Below are 22,415 nucleotides of genomic sequence, written 5' to 3' on the forward strand. Positions count from 1 at the left end.
CAGGCAATTAGAGCATCATCAGGGGGTCCTTTTGTCCCTCTGTGGGGGGATACTCCCACTAGGTTTAAATCTGGGACTCCCCACCATTTGACCTTAGAACTGAAGAAGCTACTCGGATGAGAGGTGAAACATCTTCAAGTAACTTAAAGAAGTCCAGATGCTTTTCTTTGCAAGCTCCTTTGACATGTATAATTTTCATACCACTTTACAGTTATGTGGTAACTTGTGCTGGTCTGTCACAGAAGATCTAAGAAAAAATCCTTTTATGTTTGTTGTTGTAAAGTGACAAAATGTGTGAAAGTTTTTCAAGGTACTGTAGGTCAACATTCTTCTTCTTCTAAGGTAGAGCAGCCTGGGCAGAGTAAGACCCAGCTTTAAAATGCTTCCATCTGTTAGCACAAATGACTGTAGAAAACATTGGTTATTGCAAAAGTACTTTTTTTTGGGGGGGGGGGGGGGGGGGGCAGAGATTGAAACTTTACTGATAAATGTGACAACCTATATATGTGATGTCATTACGGGATAATGACATCACATATATTTAGAATCTTACCACCAGTTTGATCCTTTGATCCTTAAATCCATAAATAAGGGTGAAAAGTGACGACTTGTAGTCCATTAATTGCAGCAATTATGCTTGCAGAATTGAAACATTCGCCAGAGAAGTATTTTGAAACATCTGGATCCTTTTCGGAGTAACTGTTTACAGATTCCAACATGTCTCAGAGAAAACAACCCTACAGATTTCTAAGGTAAGTTTTCTTTCTTTTTTCTGTTGTTCATAAACAGAAAAAAGACTCACACAGACTCAACCTCTACACGGCTGCCGTCTCCTGTAACCGGGCATGTTTCTAGGGTTTGTTTTCTTCTTTTTTTATTTTGTCTTTCAGTGTTTGTCTTGAGATAAGGTTTGAAGTGTCTGTGGTGCAGCTGGTCTGGTTTGTCTCGAGACAGTGCAGGCTGCACCCACCTGTAACAGGTGGAGACTCACCAGGACATTCAGAACTCACACGTTTTTTCTTTCTAAACTCTTCTGTAGAGGGTTTCTCTGAGAAGCAAGGGGAGGTCCACCAATATAAAGCATGGCCAGGAGGCCTGGTCCAGGTTTTTTCTGCTTTTTTTTTTTTTTGTGGCGATCGTGGGTCAAGAGTTGGGAGTTCGCCTTGTAATCAGAAGATTGCCGGTTCGAGCCCCGGCTCGGACAGTCCCGGTTGTTGTGTCCTTGGGCAAGACACTTCACCCGTTGCCTAATGGTGGTGGTCAGAGGGCCTGTTGGCGCCAGTGTTAGGCAGCCTCGCCTCTGTCAGTGCGCCCCAGGGTGGCTGTGGCTACAATGTAGCTTGTCCTCACCAGTGTGTGAATGGGTGGATGACTGAATGTGTAAAGCACTTTGGGGTTAATTGCAGCAATTATGTTTGCAGAACTGAAACATTCGCCAGAGAAGTATTTTGAAACATCTGGATCCTTTTCTGAGTAGCTGTTTAAAGATTCCAATTACAGATTCCACTTTTTTTTTCCGTCTTATGTTGTTCATTAACGGAAACAGTGCCACCCCATCACAAGGGCTGGCAAGGCTTTCGGAGCCTGGGGAGCGGACACCCGTATAAAGGGTGGCCAGGAGGCCCGGTCCGGGTTTTTTCTTCTTTCTTTCACACGCCTGGTGGGCGGTGCCACCCGATCACAAGGGCTGGCAAGGCTTTCGGAGCTTGTGGAGCGGACACCCGCACAAAGGGTGGCCAGGCGGCCCGGTCCGGGTTTTTTCTTCTTTTCTTCTTTCTTTCACACGCCTGGTGGGCGGTGCCACCCGATCACAAGGGCTGGCAAGGCTTTCGGAGCCTGGGGAGCGGACACCCGCACAAAGGGTGGCAAGGCGGCCCGGTCTGGGTTTTTTCTTCTTTCTTTCAGACGCCTGGTGGGCGGTGCCACCCGATCACAAGGGCTGGCAAGGCTTTCGGAACCTGGGGAGCGGACACCCGCACAAAGGGAGGCCAGGCGGCCCGGTCCGGGTTTTTTCTTCTTTCTTTCACACGCCTGGTGGGCGGTGCCACCAGATCACAAGGGCTGGCAAGGCTTTCGGAGCCTGGGGAGCGGACACCCGCACAAAGGGTGGCCAGGCGGCCCGGTCCGGGTTTTTACTTCTTTCTTTCACACGCCTGGTGGGCGGTGCCACCCGATCACAAGGGCTGGCAAGGCTTTCGGAGCCTGGGGAGCGGACACCCGCACAAAGGGTGGCCAGGCGGCCCGGTCCAGTATTTTTACTTCTTTCTTTCACAAGCCTGGTGGGCGGTGCCACCCGATCACAAGGGCTGGCAAGGCTTTCTGAGCCTGGGGAGCGGACACCCGCACAAAGGGTGGCCAGGCGGCCCGGTCCGGGTTTTTTCTTCCTTTGTTTCAGACGCCTGGTGGGCGGTGCCACCCGATCACCATGGGTGGCAAGGCTTTCGGAGCCTGGGGAGCGGACACCCGCACAAAGGGTGGCCAGGCGGCCCGGTCCGGGTTTTTTCTTCTTTGTTTCAGACGCCTGGTGGGCGGTGCCATCCGATCACAAGGGCTGGCAAGGCTTTCGGAGCCTTGGGGAGCGGACACCCGCACAAAGGGTGGCCAGGCGGACCGGTCCGGGTTTTTTCTTCTCTGTTTCAGACATCTGGTGGGCGGTGCAACCTGATCACAAGGGCTGGCAAGGCTTTCGGAGCCTGGGGAACGGACACCCGCACAAAGGGTGGCCAGGCGGCCCGGTCCGGGTTTTTTCTTCTTTCTTTCACAAGCCTGGTGGGCGGTGCCACCCGATCACAAGGGCTGGCAAGGCTTTCGGAGCCTGGGAAGCAGACACCCGCACAAAGGGTGGCCAGGCGGCCCGGTCCGGGTTTTTTCTTCTCTGTTTCAGACGCCTGGTGGGCGGTGCCACCCGATCACAAGGGCTGGCAAGGCTTTCGGAGCCTGGTGAGCGGACACCCGCACAAAGGGTGGCCAGGCGGCCCGGTAAGGGTTTTTTCTTCTTTGTTTCAGACGCCTGGTGGGCGGTGCCACCCGATCACAAGGGCTGGCAAGGCTTTCGGAGCCTGGGGAGCGGACACCCGCACAAAGGGTGGCCAGGCGGCCCGGTCCGGGTTTTTTCTTCTCTGTTTCAGACGCCTGGTGGGCGGTGCCACCCGATCACAAGGGCTGGCAAGGCTTTCGGAGCCTGGGGAGCGGACACCCGCACAAAGGGTGGCCAGGCGGCCCGGTCCGGGTTTTTTCTTCTTTCTTTCACAAGCCTGGTGGGCGGTGCCACCCGATCACAAGGGCTGGCAAGGCTTTCGGAGCCTGGGGAGCGGACACCCGCACAAAGGGTGGCCAGGCGGCCCGGTCCGGGTTTTTTCTTCTTTGTTTCAGACGCCTGGTGGGCGGTGCCACCCGATCACAAGGGCTGGCAAGGCTTTCGGAGCCTGGGGAGCGGACACCCGCACAAAGGGTGGCCAGGCGGCCCGGTCCGGGTTTTTTCTTCTTTCTTTCACAAGCCTGGTGGGCGGTGCCACCCGATCACAAGGGCTGGCAAGGCTTTCGGAGCCTGGGGAGCGGACACCCGCACAAAGGGTGGCCAGGCGGCCCGGTCCGGGTTTTTTCTTCTTTGTTTCAGACGCCTGGTGGGCGGTGCCACCCGATCACAAGGGCTGGCAAGGCTTTCGGAGCCTGGGGAGCGGACACCCGCACAAAGGGTGGCCAGGCGGCCCGGTCCGGGTTTTTTCTTCTTTGTTTCAGACGCCTGGTGGGCGGTGCCACCCGATCACAAGGGCTGGCAAGGCTTTCGGAGCCTGGGGAGCGGACACCCGCACAAAGGGTGGCCAGGCGGCCCGGTCCGGGTTTTTTCTTCTTTGTTTCAGACGCCTGGTGGGCGGTGCCACCCGATCACAAGGGCTGGCAAGGCTTTCGGAGCCTGGGGAGCGGACACCCGCACAAAGGGTGGCCAGGCGGCCCGGTCCGGGTTTTTTCTTCTTTCTTTCACAAGCCTGGTGGGCGGTGCCACCCGATCACAAGGGCTGGCAAGGCTTTCGGAGCCTGGGGAGCGGACACCCGCACAAAGGGTGGCCAGGCGGCCCGGTCCGGGTTTTTTCTTCTTTGTTTCAGACGCCTGGTGGGCGGTGCCACCCGATCACAAGGGCTGGCAAGGCTTTCGGAGCCTGGGGAGCGGACACCCGCACAAAGGGTGGCCAGGCGGCCCGGTCCGGGTTTTTTCTTCTTTGTTTCAGACGCCTGGTGGGCGGTGCCACCCGATCACAAGGGCTGGCAAGGCTTTCGGAGCCTGGGGAGCGGACACCCGCACAAAGGGTGGCCAGGCGGCCCGGTCCGGGTTTTTTCTTCTCTGTTTCAGACGCCTGGTGGGCGGTGCCACCCGATCACAAGGGCTGGCAAGGCTTTCGGAGCCTGGGGAGCGGACACCCGCACAAAGGGTGGCCAGGCGGCCCGGTCCGGGTTTTTTCTTCTTTGTTTCAGACGCCTGGTGGGCGGTGCCACCCGATCACAAGGGCTGGCAAGGCTTTCGGAGCCTGGGGAGCGGACACCCGCACAAAGGGTGGCCAGGCGGCCCGGTCCGGGTTTTTTCTTCTTTCTTTCACACGCCTGGTGGGCGGTGCCACCCGATCACAAGGGCTGGCAAGGCTTTCGGAGCCTGGGGAGCGGACACCCGCACAAAGGGTGGCCAGGCGGCCCGGTCCGGGTTTTTTCTTCTTTGTTTCAGACGCCTGGTGGGCGGTGCCACCCGATCACAAGGGCTGGCAAGGCTTTCGGAGCCTGGGGAGCGGACACCCGCACAAAGGGTGGCCAGGCGGCCCGGTCCGGGTTTTTTCTCCTTTGTTTCAGACGCCTGGTGGGCGGTGCCACCCGATCACAAGGGCTGGCAAGGCTTTCGGAGCCTGGGGAGCGGACACCCGCACAAAGGGTGGCCAGGCGGCCCGGTCCGGGTTTTTTCTTCTTTGTTTCAGACGCCTGGTGGGCGGTGCCACCCGATCACAAGGGCTGGCAAGGCTTTCGGAGCCTGGGGAGCGGACACCCGCACAAAGGGTGGCCAGGCGGCCCGGTCCGGGTTTTTTCTTCTTTGTTTCAGACGCCTGGTGGGCGGTGCCACCCGATCACAAGGGCTGGCAAGGCTTTCGGAGCCTGGGGAGCGGACACCCGCACAAAGGGTGGCCAGGCGGCCCGGTCCGGGTTTTTTCTTCTTTGTTTCAGACGCCTGGTGGGCGGTGCCACCCGATCACAAGGGCTGGCAAGGCTTTCGGAGCCTGGGGAACGGACACCCGCACAAAGGGTGGCCAGGCGGCCCGGTCCGGGTTTTTTCTTCTTTGTTTCAGACGCCTGGTGGGCGGTGCCACCCGATCACAAGGGCTGGCAAGGCTTTCGGAGCCTGGGGAGCGGACACCCGCACAAAGGGTGGCCAGGCGGCCCGGTCCGGGTTTTTTCTTCTTCTGTTTCAGACGCCTGGTGGGCGGTGCCACCCGATCACAAGGGCTGGCAAGGCTTTCGGAGCCTGGGGAGCGGACACCCGCACAAAGGGTGGCCAGGCGGCCCGGTCCGGGTTTTTTCTTCTTTGTTTCAGACGCCTGGTGGGCGGTGCCGCCCGATCACAAGGGCTGGCAAGGCTTTCGGAGCCTGGGGAGCGGACACCCGCACAAAGGGTGGCCAGGCGGCCCGGTCCGGGTTTTTTCTTCTTTGTTTCAGACGCCTGGTGGGCGGTGCCACCCGATCACAAGGGCTGGCAAGGCTTTCGGAGCCTGGGGAGCGGACACCCGCACAAAGGGTGGCCAGGCGGCCCGGTCCGGGTTTTTTCTTCTTTGTTTCAGACGCCTGGTGGGCGGTGCCACCCGATCACAAGGGCTGGCAAGGCTTTCGGAGCCTGGGGAGCGGACACCCGCACAAAGGGTGGCCAGGCGGCCCGGTCCGGGTTTTTTCTTCTTCTGTTTCAGACGCCTGGTGGGCGGTGCCACCCGATCACAAGGGCTGGCAAGGCTTTCGGAGCCTGGGGAGCGGACACCCGCACAAAGGGTGGCCAGGCGGCCCGGTCCGGGTTTTTTCTTCTTCTGTTTCAGACGCCTGGTGGGCGGTGCCACCCGATCACAAGGGCTGGCAAGGCTTTCGGAGCCTGGGGAGCGGACACCCGCACAAAGGGTGGCCAGGCGGCCCGGTCCGGGTTTTTTCTTCTTTGTTTCAGACGCCTGGTGGGCGGTGCCACCCGATCACAAGGGCTGGCAAGGCTTTCGGAGCCTGGGGAGCGGACACCCGCACAAAGGGTGGCCAGGCGGCCCGGTCCGGGTTTTTTCTTCTTTGTTTCAGACGCCTGGTGGGCGGTGCCACCCGATCACAAGGGCTGGCAAGGCTTTCGGAGCCTGGGGAGCGGACACCCGCACAAAGGGTGGCCAGGCGGCCCGGTCCGGGTTTTTTCTTCTTCTGTTTCAGACGCCTGGTGGGCGGTGCCACCCGATCACAAGGGCTGGCAAGGCTTTCGGAGCCTGGGGAGCGGACACCCGCACAAAGGGTGGCCAGGCGGCCCGGTCCGGGTTTTTTCTTCTTTCTTTCACACGCCTGGTGGGCGGTGCCACCCGATCACAAGGGCTGGCAAGGCTTTCGGAGCCTGGGGAGCGGACACCCGCACAAAGGGTGGCCAGGCGGCCCGGTCCGGGTTTTTTCTTCTTTGTTTCAGACGCCTGGTGGGCGGTGCCACCCGATCACAAGGGCTGGCAAGGCTTTCGGAGCCTGGGGAGCGGACACCCGCACAAAGGGTGGCCAGGCGGCCCGGTCCGGGTTTTTTCTTCTTTGTTTCAGACGCCTGGTGGGCGGTGCCACCCGATCACAAGGGCTGGCAAGGCTTTCGGAGCCTGGGGAGCGGACACCCGCACAAAGGGTGGCCAGGCGGCCCGGTCCGGGTTTTTTCTTCTTTGTTTCAGACGCCTGGTGGGCGGTGCCACCCGATCACAAGGGCTGGCAAGGCTTTCGGAGCCTGGGGAGCGGACACCCGCACAAAGGGTGGCCAGGCGGCCCGGTCCGGGTTTTTTCTTCTTCTGTTTCAGACGCCTGGTGGGCGGTGCCACCCGATCACAAGGGCTGGCAAGGCTTTCGGAGCCTGGGGAGCGGACACCCGCACAAAGGGTGGCCAGGCGGCCCGGTCCGGGTTTTTTCTCCTTTGTTTCAGACGCCTGGTGGGCGGTGCCACCCGATCACAAGGGCTGGCAAGGCTTTCGGAGCCTGGGGAGCGGACACCCGCACAAAGGGTGGCCAGGCGGCCCGGTCCGGGTTTTTTCTTCTTCTGTTTCAGACGCCTGGTGGGCGGTGCCACCCGATCACAAGGGCTGGCAAGGCTTTCGGAGCCTGGGGAGCGGACACCCGCACAAAGGGTGGCCAGGCGGCCCGGTCCGGGTTTTTTCTTCTTTCTTTCACACGCCTGGTGGGCGGTGCCACCCGATCACAAGGGCTGGCAAGGCTTTCGGAGCCTGGGGAGCGGACACCCGCACAAAGGGTGGCCAGGCGGCCCGGTCCGGGTTTTTTCTTCTTTGTTTCAGACGCCTGGTGGGCGGTGCCATCCGATCACAAGGGCTGGCAAGGCTTTCGGAGCCTGGGGAGCGGACACCCGCACAAAGGGTGGCCAGGCGGCCCGGTCCGGGTTTTTTCTTCTTTGTTTCAGACGCCTGGTGGGCGGTGCCACCCGATCACAAGGGCTGGCAAGGCTTTCGGAGCCTGGGGAGCGGACACCCGCACAAAGGGTGGCCAGGCGGCCCGGTCCGGGTTTTTTCTTCTTCTGTTTCAGACGCCTGGTGGGCGGTGCCACCCGATCACAAGGGCTGGCAAGGCTTTCGGAGCCTGGGGAGCGGACACCCGCACAAAGGGTGGCCAGGCGGCCCGGTCCGGGTTTTTTCTTCTTTCTTTCACACGCCTGGTGGGCGGTGCCACCCGATCACAAGGGCTGGCAAGGCTTTCGGAGCCTGGGGAGCGGACACCCGCACAAAGGGTGGCCAGGCGGCCCGGTCCGGGTTTTTTCTTCTTTCTTTCACACGCCTGGTGGGCGGTGCCACCCGATCACAAGGGCTGGCAAGGCTTTCGGAGCCTGGGGAGCGGACACCCGCACAAAGGGTGGCCAGGCGGCCCGGTCCGGGTTTTTTCTTCTTTGTTTCAGACGCCTGGTGGGCGGTGCCACCCGATCACAAGGGCTGGCAAGGCTTTCGGAGCCTGGGGAGCGGACACCCGCACAAAGGGTGGCCAGGCGGCCCGGTCCGGGTTTTTTCTTCTTTCGTTTCACACGCCTGGTGGGCGGTGCCACCCGATCACAAGGGCTGGCAAGGCTTTCGGAGCCTGGGGAGCGGACACCCGCACAAAGGGTGGCCAGGCGGCCCGGTCCGGGTTTTTTCTTCCTCTGTTTCAGACGCCTGGTGGGCGGTGCCACCCGATCACAAGGGCTGGCAAGGCTTTCGGAGCCTGGGGAGCGGACACCCGCACAAAGGGTGGCAAGGCGGCCCGGTCCGGGTTTTTTCTTCTTTGTTTCAGACGCCTGGTGGGCGGTGCCACCCGATCACAAGGGCTGGCAAGGCTTTCGGAGCCTGGGGAGCGGACACCCGCACAAAGGGTGGCCAGGCGGCCCGGTCCGGGTTTTTTCTTCTTCTGTTTCAGCACGCCTGGTGGGCGGTGCCACCCGATCACAAGGGCTGGCAAGGCTTTCGGAGCCTGGGGAGCGGACACCCGCACAAAGGGTGGCCAGGCGGCCCGGTCCGGGTTTTTTCTTCTTTCTTTCACACGCCTGGTGGGCGGTGCCACCCGATCACAAGGGCTGGCAAGGCTTTCGGAGCCTGGGGAGCGGACACCCGCACAAAGGGTGGCCAGGCGGCCCGGTCCGGGTTTTTTCTTCTTTCTTTCAGCACGCCTGGTGGGCGGTGCCACCCGATCACAAGGGCTGGCAAGGCTTTCGGAGCCTGGGGAGCGGACACCCGCACAAAGGGTGGCCAGGCGGCCCGGTCCGGGTTTTTTCTTCTTTGTTTCAGACGCCTGGTGGGCGGTGCCACCCGATCACAAGGGCTGGCAAGGCTTTCGGAGCCTGGGGAGCGGACACCCGCACAAAGGGTGGCCAGGCGGCCCGGTCCGGGTTTTTCTTTTCTGTTTCAGACGCCTGGTGGGCGGTGCCACCCGATCACAAGGGCTGGCAAGGCTTTCGGAGCCTGGGGAGCGGACACCCGCACAAAGGGTGGCCAGGCGGCCCGGTCCGGGTTTTTTCTTCTTTCTTTCAGACGCCTGGTGGGCGGTGCCACCCGATCACAAGGGCTGGCAAGGCTTTCGGAGCCTGGGGAGCGGACACCCGCACAAAGGGTGGCCAGGCGGCCCGGTCCGGGTTTTTTCTTCTTTCGTTTCACACGCCTGGTGGGCGGTGCCACCCGATCACAAGGGCTGGCAAGGCTTTCGGAGCCTGGGGAGCGGACACCCGCACAAAGGGTGGCCAGGCGGCCCGGTCCGGGTTTTTTCTTCTTTCTTTCACACGCCTGGTGGGCGGTGCCACCCGATCACAAGGGCTGGCAAGGCTTTCGGAGCCTGGGGAGCGGACACCCGCACAAAGGGTGGCCAGGCGGCCCGGTCCGGGTTTTTTCTTCTTTCTTTCAGACGCCTGGTGGGCGGTGCCACCCGATCACAAGGGCTGGCAAGGCTTTCGGAGCCTGGGGAGCGGACACCCGCACAAAGGGTGGCCAGGCGGCCCGGTCCGGGTTTTTTCTTCTTTGTTTCAGACGCCTGGTGGGCGGTGCCACCCGATCACAAGGGCTGGCAAGGCTTTCGGAGCCTGGGGAGCGGACACCCGCACAAAGGGTGGCCAGGCGGCCCGGTCCGGGTTTTTTCTTCTTCTGTTTCAGACAGCCTGGTGGGCGGTGCCACCCGATCACAAGGGCTGGCAAGGCTTTCGGAGCCTGGGGAGCGGACCCCCGCACAAAGGGTGGCCAGGCGGCCCGGTCCGGGTTTTTTCTTCTTCTGTTTCAGCACGCCTGGTGGGCGGTGCCACCCGATCACAAGGGCTGGCAAGGCTTTCGGAGCCTGGGGAGCAGACACCCGCACAAAGGGTGGCCAGGCGGCCCGGTCCGGGTTTTTTCTTCTTTGTTTCAGACGCCTGGTGGGCGGTGCCACCCGATCACAAGGGCTGGCAAGGCTTTCGGAGCCTGGGGAGCGGACACCCGCACAAAGGGTGGCCAGGCGGCCCGGTCCGGGTTTTTTCTTCTTCTGTTTCAGACGCCTGGTGGGCGGTGCCACCCGATCACAAGGGCTGGCAAGGCTTTCGGAGCCTGGGGAGCGGACACCCGCACAAAGGGTGGCCAGGCGGCCCGGTCCGGGTTTTTTCTTCTTTGTTTCAGACGCCTGGTGGGCGGTGCCACCCGATCACAAGGGCTGGCAAGGCTTTCGGAGCCTGGGGAGCGGACACCCGCACAAAGGGTGGCCAGGCGGCCCGGTCCGGGTTTTTTCTTCTTCTGTTTCAGACGCCTGGTGGGCGGTGCCACCCGATCACAAGGGCTGGCAAGGCTTTCGGAGCCTGGGGAGCGGACACCCGCACAAAGGGTGGCCAGGCGGCCCGGTCCGGGTTTTTTCTTCTTCTGTTTCAGACGCCTGGTGGGCGGTGCCACCCGATCACAAGGGCTGGCAAGGCTTTCGGAGCCTGGGGAGCGGACACCCGCACAAAGGGTGGCCAGGCGGCCCGGTCCGGGTTTTTTCTTCTTCTGTTTCAGACGCCTGGTGGGCGGTGCCACCCGATCACAAGGGCTGGCAAGGCTTTCGGAGCCTGGGGAGCGGACACCCGCACAAAGGGTGGCCAGGCGGCCCGGTCCGGGTTTTTTCTTCTTCTGTTTCAGACGCCTGGTGGGCGGTGCCACCCGATCACAAGGGCTGGCAAGGCTTTCGGAGCCTGGGGAGCGGACACCCGCACAAAGGGTGGCCAGGCGGCCCGGTCCGGGTTTTTTCTTCTTCTGTTTCACACGCCTGGTGGGCGGTGCCACCCGATCACAAGGGCTGGCAAGGCTTTCGGAGCCTGGGGAGCGGACACCCGCACAAAGGGTGGCCAGGCGGCCCGGTCCGGGTTTTTTCTTCTTCTGTTTCAGACGCCTGGTGGGCGGTGCCACCCGATCACAAGGGCTGGCAAGGCTTTCGGAGCCTGGGGAGCGGACACCCGCACAAAGGGTGGCCAGGCGGCCCGGTCCGGGTTTTTTCTTCTTCTGTTTCAGACGCCTGGTGGGCGGTGCCACCCGATCACAAGGGCTGGCAAGGCTTTCGGAGCCTGGGGAGCGGACACCCGCACAAAGGGTGGCCAGGCGGCCCGGTCCGGGTTTTTTCTTCTTCTGTTTCAGACAGCCTGGTGGGCGGTGCCACCCGATCACAAGGGCTGGCAAGGCTTTCGGAGCCTGGGGAGCGGACACCCGCACAAAGGGTGGCCAGGCGGCCCGGTCCGGGTTTTTTCTTCTTCTGTTTCAGACGCCTGGTGGGCGGTGCCACCCGATCACAAGGGCTGGCAAGGCTTTCGGAGCCTGGGGAGCGGACACCCGCACAAAGGGTGGCCAGGCGGCCCGGTCCGGGTTTTTTCTTCTTCTGTTTCAGACGCCTGGTGGGCGGTGCCACCCGATCACAAGGGCTGGCAAGGCTTTCGGAGCCTGGGGAGCGGACACCCGCACAAAGGGTGGCCAGGCGGCCCGGTCCGGGTTTTTTCTTCTTCTGTTTCAGACGCCTGGTGGGCGGTGCCACCCGATCACAAGGGCTGGCAAGGCTTTCGGAGCCTGGGGAGCGGACACCCGCACAAAGGGTGGCCAGGCGGCCCGGTCCGGGTTTTTTCTTCTTCTGTTTCAGACGCCTGGTGGGCGGTGCCACCCGATCACAAGGGCTGGCAAGGCTTTCGGAGCCTGGGGAGCGGACACCCGCACAAAGGGTGGCCAGGCGGCCCGGTCCGGGTTTTTTCTTCTTCTGTTTCAGACGCCTGGTGGGCGGTGCCACCCGATCACAAGGGCTGGCAAGGCTTTCGGAGCCTGGGGAGCGGACACCCGCACAAAGGGTGGCCAGGCGGCCCGGTCCGGGTTTTTTCTTCTTTGTTTCAGACGCCTGGTGGGCGGTGCCACCCGATCACAAGGGCTGGCAAGGCTTTCGGAGCCTGGGGAGCGGACACCCGCACAAAGGGTGGCCAGGCGGCCCGGTCCGGGTTTTTTCTTCTTCTGTTTCAGACGCCTGGTGGGCGGTGCCACCCGATCACAAGGGCTGGCAAGGCTTTCGGAGCCTGGGGAGCGGACACCCGCACAAAGGGTGGCCAGGCGGCCCGGTCCGGGTTTTTTCTTCTTCTGTTTCAGACGCCTGGTGGGCGGTGCCACCCGATCACAAGGGCTGGCAAGGCTTTCGGAGCCTGGGGAGCGGACACCCGCACAAAGGGTGGCCAGGCGGCCCGGTCCGGGTTTTTTCTTCTTTGTTTCAGACGCCTGGTGGGCGGTGCCACCCGATCACAAGGGCTGGCAAGGCTTTCGGAGCCTGGGGAGCGGACACCCGCACAAAGGGTGGCCAGGCGGCCCGGTCCGGGTTTTTTCTTCTTTGTTTCAGACGCCTGGTGGGCGGTGCCACCCGATCACAAGGGCTGGCAAGGCTTTCGGAGCCTGGGGAGCGGACACCCGCACAAAGGGTGGCCAGGCGGCCCGGTCCGGGTTTTTTCTTCTTTGTTTCAGACGCCTGGTGGGCGGTGCCACCCGATCACAAGGGCTGGCAAGGCTTTCGGAGCCTGGGGAGCGGACACCCGCACAAAGGGTGGCCAGGCGGCCCGGTCCGGGTTTTTTCTTCTTCTGTTTCAGACGCCTGGTGGGCGGTGCCACCCGATCACAAGGGCTGGCAAGGCTTTCGGAGCCTGGGGAGCGGACACCCGCACAAAGGGTGGCCAGGCGGCCCGGTCCGGGTTTTTTCTTCTTCTGTTTCAGACGCCTGGTGGGCGGTGCCACCCGATCACAAGGGCTGGCAAGGCTTTCGGAGCCTGGGGAGCGGACACCCGCACAAAGGGTGGCCAGGCGGCCCGGTCCGGGTTTTTTCTTCTTCTGTTTCAGACGCCTGGTGGGCGGTGCCACCCGATCACAAGGGCTGGCAAGGCTTTCGGAGCCTGGGGAGCGGACACCCGCACAAAGGGTGGCCAGGCGGCCCGGTCCGGGTTTTTTCTTCTTCTGTTTCAGACGCCTGGTGGGCGGTGCCACCCGATCACAAGGGCTGGCAAGGCTTTCGGAGCCTGGGGAGCGGACACCCGCACAAAGGGTGGCCAGGCGGCCCGGTCCGGGTTTTTTCTTCTTCTGTTTCAGACGCCTGGTGGGCGGTGCCACCCGATCACAAGGGCTGGCAAGGCTTTCGGAGCCTGGGGAGCGGACACCCGCACAAAGGGTGGCCAGGCGGCCCGGTCCGGGTTTTTTCTTCTTCTGTTTCAGACGCCTGGTGGGCGGTGCCACCCGATCACAAGGGCTGGCAAGGCTTTCGGAGCCTGGGGAGCGGACACCCGCACAAAGGGTGGCCAGGCGGCCCGGTCCGGGTTTTTTCTTCTTTGTTTCAGACGCCTGGTGGGCGGTGCCACCCGATCACAAGGGCTGGCAAGGCTTTCGGAGCCTGGGGAGCGGACACCCGCACAAAGGGTGGCCAGGCGGCCCGGTCCGGGTTTTTTCTTCTTCTGTTTCAGACGCCTGGTGGGCGGTGCCACCCGATCACAAGGGCTGGCAAGGCTTTCGGAGCCTGGGGAGCGGACACCCGCACAAAGGGTGGCCAGGCGGCCCGGTCCGGGTTTTTTCTTCTCTGTTTCAGACGCCTGGTGGGCGGTGCCACCCGATCACAAGGGCTGGCAAGGCTTTCGGAGCCTGGGGAGCGGACACCCGCACAAAGGGTGGCCAGGCGGCCCGGTCCGGGTTTTTTCTTCTTCTGTTTCAGACGCCTGGTGGGCGGTGCCACCCGATCACAAGGGCTGGCAAGGCTTTCGGAGCCTGGGGAGCGGACACCCGCACAAAGGGTGGCCAGGCGGCCCGGTCCGGGTTTTTTCTTCTTCTGTTTCAGACGCCTGGTGGGCGGTGCCACCCGATCACAAGGGCTGGCAAGGCTTTCGGAGCCTGGGGAGCGGACACCCGCACAAAGGGTGGCCAGGCGGCCCGGTCCGGGTTTTTTCTTCTTCTGTTTCAGACGCCTGGTGGGCGGTGCCACCCGATCACAAGGGCTGGCAAGGCTTTCGGAGCCTGGGGAGCGGACACCCGCACAAAGGGTGGCCAGGCGGCCCGGTCCGGGTTTTTTCTTCTTCTGTTTCAGACGCCTGGTGGGCGGTGCCACCCGATCACAAGGGCTGGCAAGGCTTTCGGAGCCTGGGGAGCGGACACCCGCACAAAGGGTGGCCAGGCGGCCCGGTCCGGGTTTTTTCTTCTTCTGTTTCAGACGCCTGGTGGGCGGTGCCACCCGATCACAAGGGCTGGCAAGGCTTTCGGAGCCTGGGGAGCGGACACCCGCACAAAGGGTGGCCAGGCGGCCCGGTCCGGGTTTTTTCTTCTTTGTTTCAGACGCCTGGTGGGCGGTGCCACCCGATCACAAGGGCTGGCAAGGCTTTCGGAGCCTGGGGAGCGGACACCCGCACAAAGGGTGGCCAGGCGGCCCGGTCCGGGTTTTTTCTTCTCTGTTTCAGACAGCCTGGTGGGCGGTGCCACCCGATCACAAGGGCTGGCAAGGCTTTCGGAGCCTGGGGAGCGGACACCCGCACAAAGGGTGGCCAGGCGGCCCGGTCCGGGTTTTTTCTTCTTTGTTTCAGACGCCTGGTGGGCGGTGCCACCCGATCACAAGGGCTGGCAAGGCTTTCGGAGCCTGGGGAGCGGACACCCGCACAAAGGGTGGCCAGGCGGCCCGGTCCGGGTTTTTTCTTCTTCTGTTTCAGACGCCTGGTGGGCGGTGCCACCCGATCACAAGGGCTGGCAAGGCTTTCGGAGCCTGGGGAGCGGACACCCGCACAAAGGGTGGCCAGGCGGCCCGGTCCGGGTTTTTTCTTCTTCTGTTTCAGACGCCTGGTGGGCGGTGCCACCCGATCACAAGGGCTGGCAAGGCTTTCGGAGCCTGGGGAGCGGACACCCGCACAAAGGGTGGCCAGGCGGCCCGGTCCGGGTTTTTTCTTCTTCTGTTTCAGACGCCTGGTGGGCGGTGCCACCCGATCACAAGGGCTGGCAAGGCTTTCGGAGCCTGGGGAGCGGACACCCGCACAAAGGGTGGCCAGGCGGCCCGGTCCGGGTTTTTTCTTCTTTGTTTCAGACGCCTGGTGGGCGGTGCCACCCGATCACAAGGGCTGGCAAGGCTTTCGGAGCCTGGGGAGCGGACACCCGCACAAAGGGTGGCCAGGCGGCCCGGTCCGGGTTTTTTCTTCTCTGTTTCAGACGCCTGGTGGGCGGTGCCACCCGATCACAAGGGCTGGCAAGGCTTTCGGAGCCTGGGGAGCGGACACCCGCACAAAGGGTGGCCAGGCGGCCCGGTCCGGGTTTTTTCTTCTTCTGTTTCAGACGCCTGGTGGGCGGTGCCACCCGATCACAAGGGCTGGCAAGGCTTTCGGAGCCTGGGGAGCGGACACCCGCACAAAGGGTGGCCAGGCGGCCCGGTCCGGGTTTTTTCTTCTCTGTTTCAGACGCCTGGTGGGCGGTGCCACCCGATCACAAGGGCTGGCAAGGCTTTCGGAGCCTGGGGAGCGGACACCCGCACAAAGGGTGGCCAGGCGGCCCGGTCCGGGTTTTTTCTTCTTTGTTTCAGACGCCTGGTGGGCGGTGCCACCCGATCACAAGGGCTGGCAAGGCTTTCGGAGCCTGGGGAGCGGACACCCGCACAAAGGGTGGCCAGGCGGCCCGGTCCGGGTTTTTTCTTCTCTGTTTCAGACGCCTGGTGGGCGGTGCCACCCGATCACAAGGGCTGGCAAGGCTTTCGGAGCCTGGGGAGCGGACACCCGCACAAAGGGTGGCCAGGCGGCCCGGTCCGGGTTTTTTCTTCTTCTGTTTCAGACGCCTGGTGGGCGGTGCCACCCGATCACAAGGGCTGGCAAGGCTTTCGGAGCCTGGGGAGCGGACACCCGCACAAAGGGTGGCCAGGCGGCCCGGTCCGGGTTTTTTCTTCTTCTGTTTCAGACGCCTGGTGGGCGGTGCCACCCGATCACAAGGGCTGGCAAGGCTTTCGGAGCCTGGGGAGCAGACACCCGCACAAAGGGTGGCCAGGCGGCCCGGTCCGGGTTTTTTCTTCTCTGTTTCAGACGCCTGGTGGGCGGTGCCACCCGATCACAAGGGCTGGCAAGGCTTTCGGAGCCTGGGGAGCGGACACCCGCACAAAGGGTGGCCAGGCGGCCCGGTCCGGGTTTTTTCTTCTTCTGTTTCAGACGCCTGGTGGGCGGTGCCACCCGATCACAAGGGCTGGCAAGGCTTTCGGAGCCTGGGGAGCGGACACCCGCACAAAGGGTGGCCAGGCGGCCCGGTCCGGGTTTTTTCTTCTTCTGTTTCAGACGCCTGGTGGGCGGTGCCACCCGATCACAAGGGCTGGCAAGGCTTTCGGAGCCTGGGGAGCGGACACCCGCACAAAGGGTGGCCAGGCGGCCCGGTCCGGGTTTTTTCTTCTTCTGTTTCAGACGCCTGGTGGGCGGTGCCACCCGATCACAAGGGCTGGCAAGGCTTTCGGAGCCTGGGGAGCGGACACCCGCACAAAGGGTGGCCAGGCGGCCCGGTCCGGGTTTTTTCTTCTTTGTTTCAGACGCCTGGTGGGCGGTGCCACCCGATCACAAGGGCTGGCAAGGCTTTCGGAGCCTGGGGAGCGGACACCCGCACAAAGGGTGGCCAGGCGGCCCGGTCCGGGTTTTTTCTTCTTTGTTTCACACAGCCTGGTGGGCGGTGCCACCCGATCACAAGGGCTGGCAAGGCTTTCGGAGCCTGGGGAGCAGACACCCGCACAAAGGGTGGCCAGGCGGCCCGGTCCGGGTTTTTTCTTCTTCTGTTTCAGAGGCCTGGTGGGCGGTGCCACCCGATCACAAGGGCTGGCAAGGCTTTCGGAGCCTGGGGAGCGGACACCCGCACAAAGGGTGGCCAGGCGGCCCGGTCCGGGTTTTTTCTTCTTTGTTTCAGACGCCTGGTGGGCGGTGCCACCCGATCACAAGGGCTGGCAAGGCTTTCGGAGCCTGGGGAGCGGACACCCGCACAAAGGGTGGCCAGGCGGCCCGGTCCGGGTTTTTTCTTTTCTGTTTCAGACGCCTGGTGGGCGGTGCCACCCGATCACAAGGGCTGGCAAGGCTTTCGGAGCCTGGGGAGCGGACACCCGCACAAAGGGTGGCCAGGCGGCCCGGTCCGGGTTTTTTCTTCTTTGTTTCAGACGCCTGGTGGGCGGTGCCACCCGATCACAAGGGCTGGCAAGGCTTTCGGAGCCTGGGGAGCGGACACCCGCACAAAGGGTGGCCAGGCGGCCCGGTCCGGGTTTTTTCTTCTTCTGTTTCAGACAGCCTGGTGGGCGGTGCCACCCGATCACAAGGGCTGGCAAGGCTTTCGGAGCCTGGGGAGCGGACACCCGCACAAAGGGTGGCCAGGCGGCCCGGTCCGGGTTTTTTCTTCTTCTGTTTCAGACAGCCTGGTGGGCGGTGCCACCCGATCACAAGGGCTGGCAAGGCTTTCGGAGCCTGGGGAGCGGACACCCGCACAAAGGGTGGCCAGGCGGCCCGGTCCGGGTTTTTTCTTCTTTGTTTCAGACGCCTGGTGGGCGGTGCCACCCGATCACAAGGGCTGGCAAGGCTTTCGGAGCCTGGGGAGCGGACACCCGCACAAAGGGTGGCCAGGCGGCCCGGTCCGGGTTTTTTCTTCTCTGTTTCAGACACCTGGTGGGCGGTGCCACCCGATCACAAGGGCTGGCAAGGCTTTCGGAGCCTGGGGAGCGGACACCCGCACAAAGGGTGGCCAGGCGGCCCGGTCCGGGTTTTTTCTTCTTCTGTTTCAGACGCCTGGTGGGCGGTGCCACCCGATCACAAGGGCTGGCAAGGCTTTCGGAGCCTGGGGAGCGGACACCCGCACAAAGGGTGGCCAGGCGGCCCGGTCCGGGTTTTTTCTTCTTTGTTTCAGACGCCTGGTGGGCGGTGCCACCCGATCACAAGGGCTGGCAAGGCTTTCGGAGCCTGGAGAGCGGACACCCGCACAAAGGGTGGCCAGGCGGCCCGGTCCGGGTTTTTTCTTCTCTGTTTCAGACGCCTGGTGGGCGGTGCCACCCGATCACAAGGGCTGGCAAGGCTTTCGGAGCCTGGGGAGCGGACACCCGCACAAAGGGTGGCCAGGCGGCCCGGTCCGGGTTTTTTCTTCTTGTTTCAGACGCCTGGTGGGCGGTGCCACCCGATCACAAGGGCTGGCAAGGCTTTCGGAGCCTGGGGAGCGGACACCCGCACAAAGGGTGGCCAGGCGGCCCGGTCCGGGTTTTTTCTTCTTCTGTTTCAGACGCCTGGTGGGCGGTGCCACCCGATCACAAGGGCTGGCAAGGCTTTCGGAGCCTGGGGAGCGGACACCCGCACAAAGGGTGGCCAGGCGGCCCGGTCCGGGTTTTTTCTTCTTCTGTTTCAGACGCCTGGTGGGCGGTGCCACCCGATCACAAGGGCTGGCAAGGCTTTCGGCGCCTGGGGAGAGGACACCCGCACAAAGGGTGGCCAGGCGGCCCGGTCCGGGTTTTTTCTTCTTTGTTTCAGACGCCTGGTGGGCGGTGCCACCCGATCACAAGGGCTGGCAAGGCTTTCGGAGCCTGGGGAGCGGACACCCGCACAAAGGGTGGCCAGGCGGCCCGGTCCGGGTTTTTTCTTCTTCTGTTTCAGACGCCTGGTGGGCGGTGCCACCCGATCACAAGGGCTGGCAAGGCTTTCGGAGCCTGGGGAGCGGACACCCGCACAAAGGGTGGCCAGGCGGCCCGGTCCGGGTTTTTTCTTCTCTGTTTCAGACATCCTGGTGGGCGGTGCCACCCGATCACAAGGGCTGGCAAGGCTTTCGGAGCCTGGGGAGCGGACACCCGCACAAAGGGTGGCCAGGCGGCCCGGTCCGGGTTTTTTCTTCTTCTGTTTCAGACAGCCTGGTGGGCGGTGCCACCCGATCACAAGGGCTGGCAAGGCTTTCGGAGCCTGGGGAGCGGACACCCGCACAAAGGGTGGCCAGGCGGCCCGGTCCGGGTTTTTTCTTCTCTGTTTCAGACGCCTGGTGGGCGGTGCCACCCGATCACAAGGGGTGGCAAGGCTTTCGGAGCCTGGGGAGCGGACACCCGCACAAAGGGTGGCCAGGCGGCCCGGTCCGGGTTTTTTCTTCTTTGTTTCAGACGCCTGGTGGGCGGTGCCACCCGATCACAAGGGGTGGCAAGGCTTTCGGAGCCTGGGGAGCGGACACCCGCACAAAGGGTGGCCAGGCGGCCCGGTCCGGGTTTTTTCTTCTCTGTTTCAGACGCCTGGTGGGCGGTGCCACCCGATCACAAGGGCTGGCAAGGCTTTCGGAGCCTGGGGAGCGGACACCCGCACAAAGGGTGGCCAGGCGGCCCGGTCCGGGTTTTTTCTTCTTCTGTTTCAGACGCCTGGTGGGCGGTGCCACCCGATCACAAGGGCTGGCAAGGCTTTCGGAGCCTGGGGAGCGGACACCCGCACAAAGGGTGGCCAGGCGGCCCGGTCCGGGTTTTTTCTTCTTCTGTTTCAGACGCCTGGTGGGCGGTGCCACCCGATCACAAGGGCTGGCAAGGCTTTCGGAGCCTGGGGAGCGGACACCCGCACAAAGGGTGGCCAGGCGGCCCGGTCCGGGTTTTTTCTTCTCTGTTTCAGACGCCTGGTGGGCGGTGCCACCCGATCACAAGGGCTGGCAAGGCTTTCGGAGCCTGGGGAGCGGACACCCGCACAAAGGGTGGCCAGGCGGCCCGGTCCGGGTTTTTTCTTCTTTGTTTCACGACGCCTGGTGGGCGGTGCCACCCGATCACAAGGGCTGGCAAGGCTTTCGGAGCCTGGGGAGCGGACACCCGCACAAAGGGTGGCCAGGCGGCCCGGTCCGGGTTTTTTCTTCTTCTGTTTCAGACGCCTGGTGGGCGGTGCCACCCGATCACAAGGGCTGGCAAGGCTTTCGGAGCCTGGGGAGCGGACACCCGCACAAAGGGTGGCCAGGCGGCCCGGTCCGGGTTTTTTCTTCTTCTGTTTCAGACGCCTGGTGGGCGGTGCCACCCGATCACAAGGGCTGGCAAGGCTTTCGGAGCCTGGGGAGCGGACACCCGCACAAAGGGTGGCCAGGCGGCCCGGTCCGGGTTTTTTCTTCTTTGTTTCAGACGCCTGGTGGGCGGTGCCACCCGATCACAAGGGCTGGCAAGGCTTTCGGAGCCTGGGGAGCGGACACCCGCACAAAGGGTGGCCAGGCGGCCCGGTCCGGGTTTTTTCTTCTCTGTTTCAGACGCCTGGTGGGCGGTGCCACCCGATCACAAGGGCTGGCAAGGCTTTCGGAGCCTGGGGAGCGGACACCCGCACAAAGGGTGGCCAGGCGGCCCGGTCCGGGTTTTTTCTTCTTCTGTTTCAGACGCCTGGTGGGCGGTGCCACCCGATCACAAGGGGTGGCAAGGCTTTCGGAGCCTGGGGAGCGGACACCCGCACAAAGGGTGGCCAGGCGGCCCGGTCCGGGTTTTTTCTTCTCTGTTTCAGACGCCTGGTGGGCGGTGCCACCCGATCACAAGGGCTGGCAAGGCTTTCGGAGCCTGGGGAGCGGACACCCGCACAAAGGGTGGCCAGGCGGCCCGGTCCGGGTTTTTTCTTCTCTGTTTCAGACGCCTGGTGGGCGGTGCCACCCGATCACAAGGGCTGGCAAGGCTTTCGGAGCCTGGGGAGCGGACACCCGCACAAAGGGTGGCCAGGCGGCCCGGTCCGGGTTTTTTCTTCTTTGTTTCAGACGCCTGGTGGGCGGTGCCACCCGATCACAAGGGCTGGCAAGGCTTTCGGAGCCTGGGGAGCGGACACCCGCACAAAGGGTGGCCAGGCGGCCCGGTCCGGGTTTTTTCTTCTCTGTTTCAGACGCCTGGTGGGCGGTGCCACCCGATCACAAGGGCTGGCAAGGCTTTCGGAGCCTGGGGAGCGGACACCCGCACAAAGGGTGGCCAGGCGGCCCGGTCCGGGTTTTTTCTTCTTTGTTTCAGACGCCTGGTGGGCGGTGCCACCCGATCACAAGGGCTGGCAAGGCTTTCGGAGCCTGGGGAGCGGACACCCGCACAAAGGGTGGCCAGGCGGCCCGGTCCGGGTTTTTTCTTCTTTGTTTCAGACGCCTGGTGGGCGGTGCCACCCGATCACAAGGGCTGGCAAGGCTTTCGGAGCCTGGGGAGCGGACACCCGCACAAAGGGTGGCCAGGCGGCCCGGTCCGGGTTTTTTCTTCTCTGTTTCAGACGCCTGGTGGGCGGTGCCACCCGATCACAAGGGCTGGCAAGGCTTTCGGAGCCTGGGGAGCGGACACCCGCACAAAGGGTGGCCAGGCGGCCCGGTCCGGGTTTTTTCTTCTTTGTTTCAGACGCCTGGTGGGCGGTGCCACCCGATCACAAGGGCTGGCAAGGCTTTCGGAGCCTGGGGAGCGGACACCCGCACAAAGGGTGGCCAGGCGGCCCGGTCCGGGTTTTTTCTTCTCTGTTTCAGACGCCTGGTGGGCGGTGCCACCCGATCACAAGGGCTGGCAAGGCTTTCGGAGCCTGGGGAGCGGACACCCACTCAAGGGGTGGCCAGGCGGCCCGGTCCGGGTTTTTCTTCTCTGTTTCAGACGCCTGGTGGGCGGTGCCACCCGATCACAAGGGCTGGCAAGGCTTTCGGAGCCTGGGGAGCGGACACCCGCACAAAGGGTGGCCAGGCGGCCCGGTCCGGGTTTTTTCTTCTTCTGTTTCAGACGCCTGGTGGGCGGTGCCACCCGATCACAAGGGCTGGCAAGGCTTTCGGAGCCTGGGGAGCGGACACCCGCACAAAGGGTGGCCAGGCGGCCCGGTCCGGGTTTTTTCTTCTTCTGTTTCAGACGCCTGGTGGGCGGTGCCACCCGATCACAAGGGCTGGCAAGGCTTTCGGAGCCTGGGGAGCGGACACCCGCACAAAGGGTGGCCAGGCGGCCCGGTCCGGGTTTTTTCTTCTTTGTTTCAGACGCCTGGTGGGCGGTGCCACCCGATCACAAGGGCTGGCAAGGCTTTCGGAGCCTGGGGAGCAGGACACCCGCACAAAGGGTGGCCAGGCGGCCCGGTCCGGGTTTTTTCTTCTCTGTTTCAGACGCCTGGTGGGCGGTGCCACCCGATCACAAGGGCTGGCAAGGCTTTCGGAGCCTGGGGAGCGGACACCCGCACAAAGGGTGGCCAGGCGGCCCGGTCCGGGTTTTTTCTTCTTTGTTTCACACGCCTGGTGGGCGGTGCCACCCGATCACAAGGGCTGGCAAGGCTTTCGGAGCCTGGG

General features: G+C 63.3%; 1 protein-coding gene across 1 annotated transcript in view; it reads left to right on the forward strand.

Moving 5' to 3' along the window:
- Positions 1–1,250: 1,250 nt before the first annotated feature.
- The window catches only part of LOC146523537 (uncharacterized), a 37,099-nt gene continuing 15,934 nt past the window's right edge, over positions 1,251–22,415 (forward strand). Inside the window, exon 1 of the mRNA XM_085154202.1 lies at positions 1,251–1,283. Within this exon, the coding sequence (XP_085010328.1) occupies positions 1,251–1,283 (33 nt within the window). The remainder of the gene's footprint in view (positions 1,284–22,415) is intronic.

The sequence above is a fragment of the Neolamprologus multifasciatus genome, chromosome 3 (assembly GCF_963576455.1).
Source record: "Neolamprologus multifasciatus chromosome 3, fNeoMul1.2, whole genome shotgun sequence".
Lineage (NCBI taxonomy): Eukaryota > Metazoa > Chordata > Actinopteri > Cichliformes > Cichlidae > Neolamprologus > Neolamprologus multifasciatus.